The 15401-nt window shown below is 42.8% G+C and overlaps 1 protein-coding gene across 1 annotated transcript in view; it reads left to right on the top strand.

Annotated features, from left to right (window-relative positions):
- Nucleotides 1–15401, top strand: part of BORCS5 (BLOC-1 related complex subunit 5) — a 95278-nt gene that overhangs the window by 69848 nt on the left and 10029 nt on the right. Inside the window, exon 3 of the mRNA XM_077756460.1 lies at nucleotides 2879–3036. Coding sequence (XP_077612586.1) covers nucleotides 2879–3036 — 158 coding nt within the window. The remainder of the gene's footprint in view (nucleotides 1–2878; nucleotides 3037–15401) is intronic.

The following is a 15401-nucleotide window of genomic DNA, read 5'->3' as shown; positions in this document are numbered from 1 at the left end:
ACAATATTAATTTTTCCAATAGATGCACATGGTATATCTTTTCATTTGTGTCATCTTCAGTTTATTTCATCAATGTCTATAGTTTTCAGAGTTTAGGTCTTTCACTTCCTTGGTTAAATTTACTTCTAGGTATTTTATTCTTTTCATTCTTTAAAATGGGATTTTTAAAATCTCTCTTCCTGCTACTTCATTATTAGTGTACAGAAGTACAACAGATTTCCTTTTTAAAAATTTTTTAAGTTTATTTATTTATTTGGAAAGAGAGCATGAGCAGCAGAGGCGGAAAGAGAGAATCCTAAGCAGGCTCCCCACTGCCAGCACAGAGCCCAGTGTGGGGCTCAAACCCATGAAACTGTGAGATCATGACCTGAACCAAAACTAAGAAGAGTCAGATGCTGAACCACCTAAGCCACCCACGCGCCCCAAGGAGTACAACAGATTTCTATCTATTAACTTTATATCCTGCAGCTTTAGGGTTTTCTACATGTAGCATTATGTCATCTGCAAATAATGACAATTTTGCTTCTTTCTTACCAATTTGGGTGCATTTATTTCTTTTCCTTGTCTGACTGGTGAAGCTAGAATCTCTAGTACTATGTTCAATAAAAGTGGTGACAGTGGACATTTTTTTCTTGTTTCTGATCTTGGAGGAAAAGCTTTTAGTTTTTCACCATTGAGTATGATGTTAGCTGTGAGTGTTTCATTCATATTTGACCATGTTGAGATAGGTTCTCTGTAAACCACTTTGTTGAGAGTTTTTATCATGAACAGATGTTGTATCTTGTCAAATGCTCTTTGTCTCTATTGAGATGATCATATGGTTTCTATCTTTTTCCTCTTGTTAATATGATGTATCACATTGGTAGATTTGTGAATATTGAACCACTCTTGCATCTGTGGAATAATTCCCACTTGATTCTGGTGAATGATCTTTTAATGTATTGTTGAATTCAGTTTGCTAACATTTTGTTGAGGATTTTTGGATCTGTGTTCATCAGTAGTAATGGCCTATAGTTTTCTTTGTAGTGTCATGGTTTTTAGCAATGGTAATGTTGGCCTCAAAGAATGAATTTGGAAGTTTTCCTTCCCCTTCTGTTTTTTTGAAATAGTTTGAGAAGAATAGGTATTAACTCTTTTTAAAATGTTAGGTATAAATCACCTGTGAAGCTGTCAGGCCTTCAACTTTTGTCTGAAAGGAGTTCTTGTTATTATTTACTGATTCGCTTTTATAACCAATAATTGGTTTCTCCAGATTTTCTATTCTTATTCAGTATTGGAAGATTGTATGTTTCTAGGAATTTATTTCTTCTTGGCTGTCCAGTTTGTTGGCATGTTTTTATAGTAGTCTAATTCTTTGTTTCTGTGATGTCAGTTATTATTTCTCCTCTGTCATTTCTGATTTTATTGGAGTCGTCTTTCTTTTTTTCTTGATGAGCCTGGTCAGAGGCTTATCAATTTTGTTTGCCTTTTCAAAGAACCAGCTCTAGGTTTTATTCATCTTTTCTCTTGTTTTTTAGTCTCTGTTTCATTCGTTTCCATCTAATCTTTATTATTTTCTTCCTTTTACTAACTTTGGGCTTTGTCCTTTTTCTAGTTCCTATAGGTGTAAGGGTTAGATTGTTTATNTCTGTTTCATTCGTTTCCATCTAATCTTTATTATTTTCTTCCTTTTACTAACTTTGGGCTTTGTCCTTCTTTTTCTAGTTCCTATAGGTGTAAGGGTTAGATTATTTACTTGAGATTTTTCTTGTTTTTTGAAGTAGGTCTATATCACTATAAACTTCCCTCGTAGAACTGCTATTGCTGCATCCCAAAGATTTTGGACCATTTCATTTTCATTTGTCTCCATGTATTTTTTAATTTCCTCTTTGGTTTATTTATTGACTCATTAGTTGTTTTGTGCCATGTTGTTTAGCCTCCATGTGCTTGTGTTTCTCCAGTTCCTTTCATGTAATTGATTTCTAGTTTCATTCCATTGTAATTGGAAAAGATGCTTGATACGAGTTCAGTCTTCTTAATTTTATTAAGATTTGTGGCCTAATGTGTAATCTGGTCTGGAGAATGTTTCATATATACTTGAAAAGAATGTGTATTCTGCCATCTTTGGATACAATGTTTTAAATGTATTGATTAGGTCCATCTGATCTAATGTATCATTCACAGCCATTGTTTCCTAATTGATTTTCTGTCTGAATGATTTATCCATTGATGTAAGTGTGCTTTTGAAGTCCACCACTCTTCAGCTTCTTTCCTTATGTCTGTTAATATTTGTTTCATGTGTTTAGGTGCTCCCGTGTTGGACATGTCAATATTTATCATTGTTATATCCTCTTACTGGATTGATCCCTTTGTCACTATGTAGTGCCCTTCTATGTCTCTTGCTGCAGTCTTTGTTTTGAAGTCAGACAGTCATTTTAATTATTAACATAAATTGAGTAAATACATTTTCCAAGGTTTTCATTCAAGAAGGAATTTGTATTCCTGATACCTTGAAATAATGTCATAAGGTCAGGGACTGTATTCTGGAGAAACCACTTACTAGTCACGGTGTGACTTTAGGAAAGTTAGTTAACCTCTCTGTGTCTTGAGCTTCTTATCTATGAAATGGGACTAATAATTCCTTACTTTCCAGGACAATTATGAGTATGAAAAATAATGTATAGGAAGCCCTTTGCCAGGTGCTTGGTATGTAATAGGTGCTCCATAAATGACAGTGCTTATGTTTGTTGTTAGTATATAAGAAAAAAAGATGTAAAATTAAATTTTAGTCTCCTACCCTGTCTTCTGTGAATTTATTAAGTTACTTATAAAACAAATTTGTTGACAGTAATTTCCATTTTATTTGATTTAATTATTATTATTTTTTTTTACTTTGAAGGGCTGTTGAGTGGCCAGACTTCCCCAACAAATACCAAACTGGAGAAATTGGATTCTCAGCAGGTGTTACAGCTCTGCCTCCGATATCAGGACCACCTTCATCAGTGTGCAGAGGCCGTTGCCTTTGACCAGAATGCTTTGGTTAAACGAATCAAAGAGGTAACATACTGTGGGAAAATAGCACCACCACCTGATGATTGTCATTTCCTCTGACTACCAAGTCCTTTTCTACTGGGTAGTAGAGCCAGTGATCCAAGCTTTATGGGAAGTAGTCATTTTCTATATTAGGTTTTTTTTTTTACATTTTATTTATTACATTTTATTTTACTTATTTATTTTGAGAGAGAGGGTGAAAGTGAGCAAGGGGCAGAGAGAGAGAGAATGCCAGGAGGGGCAGCGGGAGGGAGGGAGGAAGAGAGAGAGAGAGAAAGTGGGATTCACTTAAAGTAGGGCTCGTGTTCATCCATAGCAGGGCTCAAGCTCACCCGAAGTGGGACTCGAACACACGAACTGTGAGATCATGACCTGCCCCAAAGTCAGATGCTCAACGACTGAGCCACTCAGACGCCCTGTCTTAGTCTTGACGTTTGTCCCCATTGCTTTAGATAGATTATCTTTCCTAGCAGTAAAACGTGACAGTGAAAAGGAGTAGTCTGTGGAGCTGGACTAATCTGGAATTTGAATCCTGGTTCACCACTTACTTGCTTGGATAAGTTACTTAACTCATCCTGGTCTCAGTTTTCTCATCTGAAAAACAGGGTAATAGTCGTAACCTGTCCCAAGTGTTGAGTGACGATTAAAGTGCTTGGTAAGTGTTGGCTATTGTTAGTGTGTGTAAAGTCCTAGTTTACTAATCTGTTCTAGTTAATGTTATATCTTTGAACTGACTTTAGCTGTTTCCTATCTGTAATTTACATTTTGTTTTCCAATAGGCTATCAGTTGTTTGAGGGCAGGAGCCTTGGTATCTCTTTCAGTTATTTTTTCACAGTATTAGCACGTGAAACACTCGGTGATTTTTATTGGTTGGATGGAAACAATTATGCGTACCTCACGCACGAGGTTTTTGTGAGGGAAGAGCAAGAGAATTCATGTTAAAGTACTTAGAAAACTCAAGTGCATGGTACACATGTTTAGTAATTACTAATAATAGTAAGTAGGTACTTCTGTTAAGCACTTAAATATATCATTGACTGGGCCCCTGTGTGGCACAGCTCTGTGAGCGCTAAGGCAGCGTTCATAAATCTTCCAAAGTTTTCAGTAAAGAAGGGATTGAGATTCCTAATACCACAAAGTAGTATCATATAAAGAAAAGGTCAGGAGCTGTGTCTTGGAGAAACCACTTATGCTAATAGCACCACCTGCAGTTGTGTAAATAGTCCTGGTCATTGGCTCAGGTGTGAAAAGAAGATGGCCATGAGGACACACACAAGTAAAGGGTTGCAAATTCATTAACACTTAGTAATAGATACAATACATCCCTGAGATTACAACAGTGTCACTAGTTACACCGATAGATTTAAATTTGCCAGCAGCTCCAGTATCTTACTACTTACCTTTCGTGAGTAGTATACGTATATGCTTCTCTTGTAAATGAAATACTTTTACTTGGAAGACAATTCCAAACTGTCATTTCATGTTTTCATATTGGCTGGCATTGTTGTAGCTTTTCAAATATTAGAAACTTCTTTTTCTGTAGCATGATCTAGAGAGATTTAAGTCCCACACATGGTTATGTATTAGAATCTCTTGAGTTTTGTGTTTGTTTTAATACTGCGTTCTCCTCTCCTGCCAGTAGGTCTAGGATGTGGTCTGTGAATCATTAGTTTAATACACTTAGCAAATGATATGAAGTCCATTCTCCACTACGTGAGATTTGGGAATCACTGGTCTAGAGCACTATTTTCCAAAATAAATTCTACAAAACTAGTCCCATATGAAGAAAGTCCACCTTTTTGCATATTCCATCACCATCCTTGGAAAATCATGATGCATATTATTTTATGAAAAGTTCTTAGGAATTGGGGGCGCCCGGCTGGCTCAGTCAGAGGAGTGTGTGACTCTTGATCTTGCGGTTGCGAGTGTAAGCCCCACGTTAGGCGTAGGGATTACTTAAAATCTTAAGGGGCACCTGAGTGGCTCAGTCAGTTAAGGGTCTGGCTTTGGCTCAGGTCATGATCCCACTGTTGCTGAGTCCCAGCCCCACATCCGGCTCTCTGCCGTCTGCACAGAGCCCACTTTGGATCCTCTGTTCCCCTCTGTCTCTGCCTCCCTGGCTTGTATTCTCTCTCTCTCTCTCAAAATAAATAAATAAACTTTAAAAAATTAAAAATAAAATAATATCTTGAGGGATGCCTGGGTGGCTTAATTGGTTAAGTAAGCATCTGACTTGAGCTCATGTCATGATCTCAGGGCTGGTGGGTCTGGGTCCTCCATTGGGCTCTGCTGCCAGCTTGGAGCCTGGAGCCTGCGTCAGATTCCGTATCTCCCTCTGTCTCTCTCCCCCTTCCCCCCTCCTGCTCGCTCACACTCTCTCTCTCTCTCTAAAAAACAAATCAACATTAAAAAAAAAATACTAAAATCTTGAAAAAGAAGTTCTTAGGAATCTTACAGTAAAGAAGATTTTCAAACTTATTTTTTTCATTTTGTTAAATGTTTATTTTTGAGAGAGAGACACACACACATACAGAGCGCAAGCTGGGGAGGGGCGGAGAGAGGGAGACACAGAATCCAAAGCAGGCTCCAGACTCTGAGCTGTCAGCACGGAGTCCAATGTGGGGCTCAAACACACGAACCACAAGACCATGACCTGAGCTGAAGTCGGTGCTTAACTAATATCGACGCTTAACGGACTGAGCCACCCAGGCACCCCTTTTCAAACTTGTTTGACCTCAGAATGCTTATCTTAAGGTAACATCATATAGAAGTAGTGTTTTTTAGAACATTCTTTGGGAAATGTTTCTGCATTAAGACATAAGACCTTATCATTAAAAAAAATTTTTTTTAACATTTTTATTTATTTCTGAGAGAGAGAAAGAGAGAGAGCACAATAGCATGAACAGTGGAGGGTCAGAAAGAGAGGTAGACACAGCATCTGAAGCAGGCTCCAGGCTCTGAGCTGTCAGCACAGAGCCCGATGCGGGGCTTGAACCCATGAACCATGAGATCATGACCTGAGCTGAAGTCAGATGCTTAACCAACTGGGCCACCCAGGCGCCCTAAGACATTACCATTTTTGACTGTTGTGCTAGAAATTAACCGTGATGTTAACTCGTAGAAGATTTTAGAACAACAGATCTATTTCATTATGCTTTTCATTTTCTTTTTGGAAGGTCCTGTAACCCATTTCTCCTGTTTTATAGTTCAGGCAAATGTGGCAAATGTAATACAGAAAGAGTAAATGACAAGCTCAGTATCAGAGAGCTGGGTGATTTGTAGCTGGTGATACCAGCTAGAGCTCCTCACTATACCTCATTTTCAGGACTCCAGAGCAGTGTTTCTTGGCCCTGAATGTGTGTTTGAATCACCTGGGAAGTTTTGCCTCCAGCATGTATGATGGAGAATTTTACACACACGCTGAAGTGCACAAGTATCATGAACCTTTGTGCACTCATTACCCAGCTGCTCACTACAGGCATCAATTTTTTTTTAATTTTTAAAAATGTTTATTCATTTTTGAGAGACAGAGTGTGAGTGGGAGAGAGGCAGAGAGAGAGGCAGACACAGAATCCGAAGCAGGCTCCAGGCTCTGAGCTGGCTGGCAGCACAGAACCAGACGCGGGGCTTGAACTCACAAACTGTGAGATCATGACCTGAGCTGAAGTCTGACCCCCGGCCGACTGAGCCGCCCACGCGCCCCACCATAGGCATCGCTTGTGAAAGCCCCTGTCTTGTTCATACCCCACCCCTGCCCCCTCTCCCGCTGGTCTGTTGGTCAGTAAATCTCAGGCATATAATTTCATTCATAAATATGTAAGTATGTATCTTTAAAGGCAAAGGATTCTTTTGAAAACTTTTCAAAATTTCAATTAATTTTAGACTTAGAGAAAAGTCACAGAAGTAATTTAAGGAGTTCTTCTAAAGTGAGCATTTTATAGAACTTTAGTACAGTGATCAAAATGAGGAAATCAACATCAGTACCACCCTGGTAACTAAGCAGAGACCTTACTTGAACTTTATCAGTTTTTCCACTAAAAACCCTTTTGCAAAACACAGCCGTAACGCTGTTGGCATACCTGAAATAATACCTTAACTTACTCAGTATAGCTGAAGTGCTTTTAAGAAGCAACTGATGTATATAGGTCTCTCTCTGAACCAGTTAGATAAAAATCTTGAAGGTGAGTGGGTGGGGAAGGGAGGAAGCTGGGCATTGGTATTTATGAAAGTGTTCTAGATGATTCTACCATGTAACCAGGGTTGAGAACCAGTGCTTGGGAGCATTCATTCAAACCAAACCGAGTTAAAAAACAAAACAAAAAAACCAAAATGAGTTTAAAATCATTTGAGTATTCGCTTTGAGTAGTCCTTAGTTACCTGGGATTGTTACAGAACCGGGAACAGTTCTCAGTACTGAGCAGCGGTACCTCGGTAGTTCTCTGAAGGTGAAGGAGGTGAGCACTGTTTTAGGGTCTTCATTGGTGACTTGGCATCTCTGTTGGCAGGTGCTAGCGAACTCCTAACACATACACATCCATCTGTGCTCACCTGTGACCTCAGGGTTGAAATTAGTCACTTCCAAATGAACAAAGCAGAGGATGTAGTTTTGATATAACACCAAGTCTCTAATATTATTCCAGATGTTTCCTGGAAATTTGGTTGCAAGTGTGAGGAAGTAACATAATGCTGTATGTGTTGAAAAGTAAGGAACTTAATAACCTTGGAGAATATGTATTAGTGGACGTGTAGAACCTGGATCAACCAGAGACTCATAAAGTTACAGCGCCTGCACTTACTTAAGTTTGGATCAAAGGGAAACACGGCCATAACTGTTTTCTGATTCCGATAAAATCAAGGAGTTAGCTAAGCTTTCCTGTTCCTAAATTTGGGTGATGCTCTTGAATGAAAAGTCTGTGTTTTACAGATCTGTGGGTCTGAGGGAGGAGTGGGAGATGGAGGTAGTCTTCCTTCACAGAGAGCCTCGCTGATGCACACTGACTGCTGGCTTCCTCAGTGGCTGCTGGGTGACCCCCTCCGGTAACCAGCAGTGCTGAGCGACTATCGCAGACCTGCTTAGTGTGAGGTTTTTTAGGGGTTACCGGGAAATGGGACACAGTGCCTGCTTGCTGAGAGCTTAGTTGAAGCGAGGGGACAAAGATACCCAGGACAGTGATGGGAAAGATGAGCGCTGTTGATGGAGAGTGCTCAATTGTGGTCCCTACGTGAAGTTCCGGAAGAGTTAAAGATTGAGATATCGTGGAGCCTGTGAGGTTTAAGCTGGCTCTTCAAGGGAAACCAAGGTTCGGGAAATGAATGGAGAAAAGGAAGGGAGCATTGCTGGCTAAAGGAAGAGCGTGGCAGTCTTAGAAGAAAATTAACTTTGGGGCTTCAGGGGATAGTGAAGAAACAAAATGTGTTCAAATCTCTTCCCTGCATTAAGAACCATAGAACATTGGAGATCAGAGGAACTTAGAGACCTTCTGGTTCAGCGCCCTCATCATTCTGATTCAGAAACTGAAGCCTAGTAGAGAGGGTGAGCAATGTATTTATCCAGGGTCACAGAGTGAGATAGTGGCCAAACTTATGGAATTGAGAGTGGGTGAAGATCAAAGGAGGGCTTGGTGGTTGTTTTGTTTCGTTTTGCAGGTGGTATCCTTGAACCTGTTTAACAGGTTGATGGGGAAGAGACAGAAGAGAAGAGATGGAAGATGAAGAATAGTAAGGGTCTTAGAGCAGGGTCCCTGAGGCAGCAAGTGAGGGTGGGACTTACCGACCTGGGGCATCTGTTTGGATAGAACAGGGAGAACTTGGACAAGTTTATTTTATTTCATTTCAGGTTTTTGGCTGTAACGTCCTTCCAAGTTTATTTTTATGAATATAAGTTATTGTCAAATTGGCTTCCATTCAACACCCAGCGCTCATCCCAACAAGTGCCCTCCTCCATGCCCATCACCCCACTTCCCCTGTCCCCCACCTCCCATCCATCTTCAGTTCTCCGTATTTAAGAGTCTCTCATGGATTGCCTCCCTCCCTCTCCGTAACTATTTTTCCCCTTCTCCTCCCGCATGGTCCTCTGTTAAGTTTCACAAGATCAACATAGGAGTGAAAACGTATGATATCTGTTCTTCTCTGCCTGACTTATTTCACTTAGCCTGATACCCTCAAGTTCCATCCACGTTGCTACAAATGGCAGGATTTCATTCTTTCTCATTGCCATGTAGGATTCCATGGTATAGATACACCACATCTTCTTGATCTCTTTGTCAGTTGATGGACATTTAAGTTCTTTCCATGATTTGGCTATTGTTGAAAGTATTGCTATGAACATTGGGGTCCATGTGCCCCTATGCATCAGCACTCCTGTATCCCTGGGGTAAATTCCTAGCAGTGCTATTGCTGGGTCCTAGGGGAGTTCTATTGTTAACTTTTTGAGGAATCTCCACACTGTTTTCCAGAGGGGCTGCACCAGTTTACATTCCCACAGGGTAAGAGGTTTTCATTCTGAACTTGGACAAGTTTATAAAAAGGATACTTGACATAGATCAGCCACACCTGAGGAGCCTGNTCTATTGTTAACTTTTTGAGGAATCTCCACACTGTTTACCAGAGGGGCTGCACCAGTTTACATTCCCACAGGGTAAGAGGTTTTCATTCTGAACTTGGACAAGTTTATAAAAAGAAGGATACTTGACATAGATCAGCCACACCTGAGGAGCCTATGTGTTCTCCCTGAAGAAGAGGGGAGGTCATTCGTTGAAAGTGACCAATGAAGAGTAGTACAGTTGTGAGCATTGGGAGTCATGTAGGGCTCAGCTGAGGTGGGGTAATGTGTACCTTCTATTTGTGGGTACTTCTGCATAGCAGTTCTGAGTACAGACTCCACAGCCTCACTGTCTTGACACTGAGATCCTGACACTGTTTCTGACTGTGTGATCTTGAACAAGTAGTTCTTCTGAGCCTCAAATTTCTGCTTCCGTTAAATGGAGTGAGGATAGAATCTACCTCAGATAGGTTTTGGTGAGGGTTGAATGAATTACTGCCCATGAAGTACCTGGGACCATGTCCATCGTATGGTAAACACTGTAGTGATAGCTCTCATTATTTTCTTTAATATAATTAATGACTGAAGAGAAAAACCTAACCCTAATGCCATGAATTGGCCTAACATTGTTTCTTGATACCTAAATATTGGTATCAAGTGGCAGCCTAAATATTGGCTCATTTTAAGCTTTATTCCCAACAACCCAAATACGATAAAGATCTAAGCAGAGGCAAGACATAATTTTTAGCCCACTCTGGTTTCCCTCAAGCCCTGCACCATTTCTTTCAGGCCACAGATACAGGATATGTGTGATTTTTGTAATTGTTCATCCTGCTCTGTGGATAACAACTGGTGCTTGGGAACATGAACCATGAGGAATGTGGAACTAGATGGCAGCAAGTGATTAGTCCTTGGCTCCTAGGCTACGGATACATCACTCTTACCATTTCAGTGATCTTCCTGTGATACCTCATTATTTCTAGTTGAGGTTCAAGTTGGCAGATGCTTTCAGTTTTAGGTCACATCAGCCATTGAAACTTGGGTTCACCGAAAAGTGAAAGGAACATGCAACTTCCTAATGGGGGTGCTTTCCCCAGGGATGGGGGATTTGGGAGAGGAGGGCGGGTGGCAAATTCACAGTCCCAGGAAGACCCAGTTGAGGCATTTGGAGCAGCTCTTGTCACTGACCAGGATCATGTTTCTGCCTCCCTGTAGTTGCCACCGATGGGTAAGTATGTTCATAGATCGGAACACTCTTAACTAAGATCAAACCACAAGGTTTACTGTGTTACAGTTGCTGTGTGCTGGCTTAGAGGCCTTGAGACTAACTTCGTAGTATGATTCCGGTAGTCTACATTTTTCATTCTTAGATGTGTTGATAAGCGTGCAGTTTTAGCATAAACCAGTATGAAGCATTGAATGGAGGTTCAGATGAACGGATAAGGAGTTCTAGTTCTGAGAGAGCCGTGTGGTTACATGGACTATAAATAGACCCTAAAGTGTCTTTAATTCAGCCCTTTCGTTGCACAAAGGAAGAAAACAAGGCCCTTGAGTTCTTGTGGGACCTGCCCACGATTTTTCTTCTAGTTAAAATGACTAAGATATGATAAAATGTCACCAGCCCTCTTTTCTGCTTTACCGTACCACTTATGTCCTACTTCTTTGGATTCCTTCTTTTTTAAAAAAAATTTTTTTTAACATTTATTCATTTTTGAGAGACAGAGACAGAATGCAAGTGGGGCAGGAGCAGAGAGAGAAGGAGACACAGAATCTGAAGCAGGCTCCAGGCTCTGAGCTGTCAGCACAGGGCCTGACACGGGGCTCGAACTCACAGACCGTGAGATCATGACCTGAGCTGAAGTCAGACGCTTAGCCCACTGAGCCCCCCAGGCACCCCTGGAATCCTTCATTTTGATTGTAGTTATCCCTTTTGCACGCACTAGACACTCAACTGGTGTTTGAAGGAGTGAGCTACCCGTCGTGGGCATTCATACAGAGCTGGGCAGGGATTTTTTTCTGGTGACAGTAATGGAACGTTTAAGACCCAGCGGGAGCCATGTTCCAAGTATTTGACCTGACTTCCTGTACCACGTTTCCTCCTGTGGGGTCGGGGGAGAGATGGTCAAGGTTAAGTGAATTGCTTACACTGGTGCACAGAGAATTAGTGTCTGAACTGGCATCAGCATTCATTGTGAGCTCCTTCAATCAAAAGACGGGTTTGAGTGGACCATTGGCCAGGTGAGGCTGTTACTTCTTTCCCACCTTGAACTGAATCTCCTTCAAATCTCAGCCTTGTTAGAGTCCTGTTGCTGCTTTTAAACATACCCTCACATTGGGTTTTTGTTTGCTTGCTTGCTTGATCTCAAATCATAAAATGGGTTGGGAGTGTTTATTTAAAACTACAAATTTGGGGGCACCTGGGTGGCTCAGTCTGACACCTTGATTTCAGCTCAGGTTATGAGCCCACGGTTCATGGGCTCAAGCCCTGTGTTGGGCTCTGCACTGACAGCCTGGAGCCTCCTTGAGATTCTCTGTCTCCCTTTCTGTCTTTGCCCCTCCACTGGCATATTTTCTCTCTCTCTGTCTCTGTCTTTCCCTCTCTCCCCCCAAATAAACATTAAACAAAAAAAAGCCTACACATTTTGATAAGGCCATTGAGGTGTTGGGCTTTCTGTTTGCTAATATTTGAAAGAAAGTTTTGGGGGCCCCTGGGTGGCGCAGTCAGTTAAGTGTCCGACTTTGGCTCAGGTCATGATCTCTCGGTTCGTGGGTTCGAGCCTCGCGTTGGGCTCTGTGCTGACGGCTCGCTCAGAGCCTGGAGCCTGCTTCAGATTCTCTGTCTCCCTCTCTCTCTGACCCTCCCCTACTCACGCTGTCTCTCTCTCTCAGAAATAAAACATAAAAAAAAAAAAAAAAGAAAGTTTTGTGTTCCCTTTCTATCTTACAAGTCACTTTGGTATAAATTTCAGGTTGGGACCTTACAGTATAATTACAGTTCTCCCCCATCCTTGTCCTTTGGGCAACCTTGCTTTTTGGTAAGAAATACAGCTGGTCCCTTGGGTGGCAGGAAAGGCAGATGGGGGCTTGAGCCTATTCTGGTTTGTCTGGTTATAAGGTATGCCGCACAGTCCTTCCTTGGGCCTGGCCTCACACTTCGGTACACCAGCACCGTCCTGCCAGAAGGCTGACGTCCTGGAAACGGGCCCAACCTAGTTTATTACTCGCCTTTGGAAATGGAGGCTTGTACTTTCTGGCGAGGCACGAGCAAAACCCCGTTATTTGACTGCTCCAGGATTTAACTCCATTCTAATTCTGGATCCTGACGTACGAGCATGTGTGAACAGCAGCCCTGTCGCCCCCTAGTTTGCTCGCCCTGGACGTGGCCCTAGACAGCGGGAGCCGCATGCGCAGGCNCCCCCGGCCGGCTCCGGGCGGCCGCAGCGGGCACTGTCGGAGGCCTCTCTCACCGCCTCTCGTGAGGAATGCCGCGGCGACTGCAGTCTGGGAGCTGGAGTGTCAGCAGCGTTCAGGGCACGTGAGGTATAGACCTGGAAGTGGGGCTGGGAAAAGCTGTGCCCTGACCTAGTTCTCTTTTCGTGAAGAAAAACACAGCCTTTTAGCAAATGTGCATGTTGCTGCTGTGCTTGGAGCGATGCGTGGTGCCTAGTACATATCTAGTAAGTGTCTGTTAAATGAAGAACTTAATGTATCCTTCAGTCATTTCCCTATCTTTATCCTAGTGGTGGAGAAGCTTCTTTATTCTATTAGGGAAAATAAAGGTTTGAGAGCTGTGCTGGGGTAGGCTAGACCGCAGCTGTAAATAGACTAAGAAGTGTGTAATGGCTCACACGCAACAGAAGTTTATTTCTTGCTCGTGTTCAAGGCGGATGTTTCTGGATGTTAGCAAGCGACTCTCCTCCCTTGAGTTCGGGGATTCGGGCTCCTCTCGTCTGCGTCTCTGCCCTCCCCAAAGACCACAGCCTGGTAGCACCTAGTTGGCAAAAGGGGAAAGAGAATGAAATAGCACAGATGGGAGACTCTGTGCACCAAACCATAAATGTTGCACATCAGTTTGGCGAGAACTCCGTCACATGGCCACAGCTGGCTCCAAAGGAGGCTGGGAAACGTAGCCCATACGCATGGCCAGGGCTGTATTAACTTTTGAGCTACACTTTGAGCATCTGTATCCTCTTTCAGCTTATATTCCTAAAATACAACTGTCCCCACTGTTGAGATTCAGAAGGGCAAATTTTCATGACAAATTTCACTTGATTCAAGTCCATCAATGAAAGGCAAGCGATACTATGAAAACACTGAAGCTTTTAACATTAAGTGAGGAAACCAGAACATGGCATTATACTGTCAACCTGATTTCAACTGTGTTAAATATCTTTTAAAAAAAAGGTTTGAAGGAAACATGACAGTGAACTGTGGTTGCCCTTTAATGATGAGATGATGGGTGGTATTTGTTTTTAGCCTGCTTCATTCTGTTTTCTGTATTTTGTAAATGTCTATCTCGAACATGCATTTTCCCCCCAACTTGGAATACCTCTGTTCTTTTTTTTCCCCCTGCATAATATGTTAGCCTTATTAGAGTTCTGTCTCCCTGCTGTAGAATTTTGACTCCCTGAGATANATAATATGTTAGCCTTATTAGAGTTCTGTCTCCCTGCTGTAGAATTTTGACTCCTTGAGATAAGAATATGCCTTTCAGAACTTTGCATGCATATGCCTTTACATGTCTGCTTCATTTCTGAACTCCTTCAGCTCTGCCAGGCTCTGTTCAAAGTGGGAGGCTGTATTTAGATTGAGGATGTATCACTGAACAAAATAGACCTTATATGTATCTCTAGAGACACAAACAATAAACCAGGTAAAAAAAGTAAAGTAGACAGCATGTAGGAGAGGCGCTAAGAATGAAAATACAAAGCAAGAAAAGAGATTTGAAATATGAACGACGGTGGAAATTATAGGTAGGGTGGGCCAGGAAAGCCTTTCTACGAAGGAATTTGTGATACAAAGATCTCCTGGCTAGTACGGAGCGAGCCAGGAGACGTTTCCTCGGCACTCTGCCCGCGCCTACAATGTATCCAATTTCTTGATCAGTGACAATTACAACCCGCCAGATTCTCTTCCTTAGTAGCACTCGGCTCATCCTCATCCTTATGTGGATACTCTGAGCTGCAGGCTTCTTTGCTCTCTGTTGTTAGTGGGAAGGACACTTGCAGACCCACACCCCTTTAAAACAACCAGATCTCAGGAATTCCCAGAGGAGTTTGTAGGGTGTGTTCCTGGACCTTGAGGCAACAGTTAACTTTTTTCTGCCCCCGTTGACAAACTATATTTTAGTATCATAAACGTTTAGACGCCGTCCTGGCCTCCGTCCGCAGTTCATTCTACCCGAGTAGAGCTTACCGCTGGTCACAGGTCACATCAAACCGTGACCAGAAGTCGCTCAGGAAGAAAGTTGGGGTGACGGCCCGCGGCCTAGAGCAGGTGGGGCGGTGAGTTTGCCGGGGAAGGAGGTCGCGGGGACTGCCGACCGCCTCCAGCGAGGTGCCGGGGCCGGAGCGGGAGGGCGACTCGGGGGGCTGGGGGCGCTTGCTTTAAACGCGACAAGGCCCAGGAGGGAGTGGTGTCCCCTGTACGAGTGTGAGTGTTGGCGGCACAGTGACCGCGGGGTCTAGCGATGGCCTCGTCCTAAGCCCAGGGCGCCTCAGCCGTCCTGCCTCAGCCGGGCCGGACCCCCGGGCCCCTCTGCCCGCCGTCGCCCGTCTGCCTTCCGGCTCGGAGCGGTCCCGGCTGCTTTCTGCCACGTCCGCGGAGTGC

This window comes from Crocuta crocuta, unplaced genomic scaffold (genome assembly GCF_008692635.1).
Source record: "Crocuta crocuta isolate KB4526 unplaced genomic scaffold, BGI_CrCroc_1.0 scaffold262, whole genome shotgun sequence".
Taxonomy (NCBI): domain Eukaryota; kingdom Metazoa; phylum Chordata; class Mammalia; order Carnivora; family Hyaenidae; genus Crocuta; species Crocuta crocuta.
This window is presented reverse-complemented; position numbering and strand designations above follow the sequence as displayed.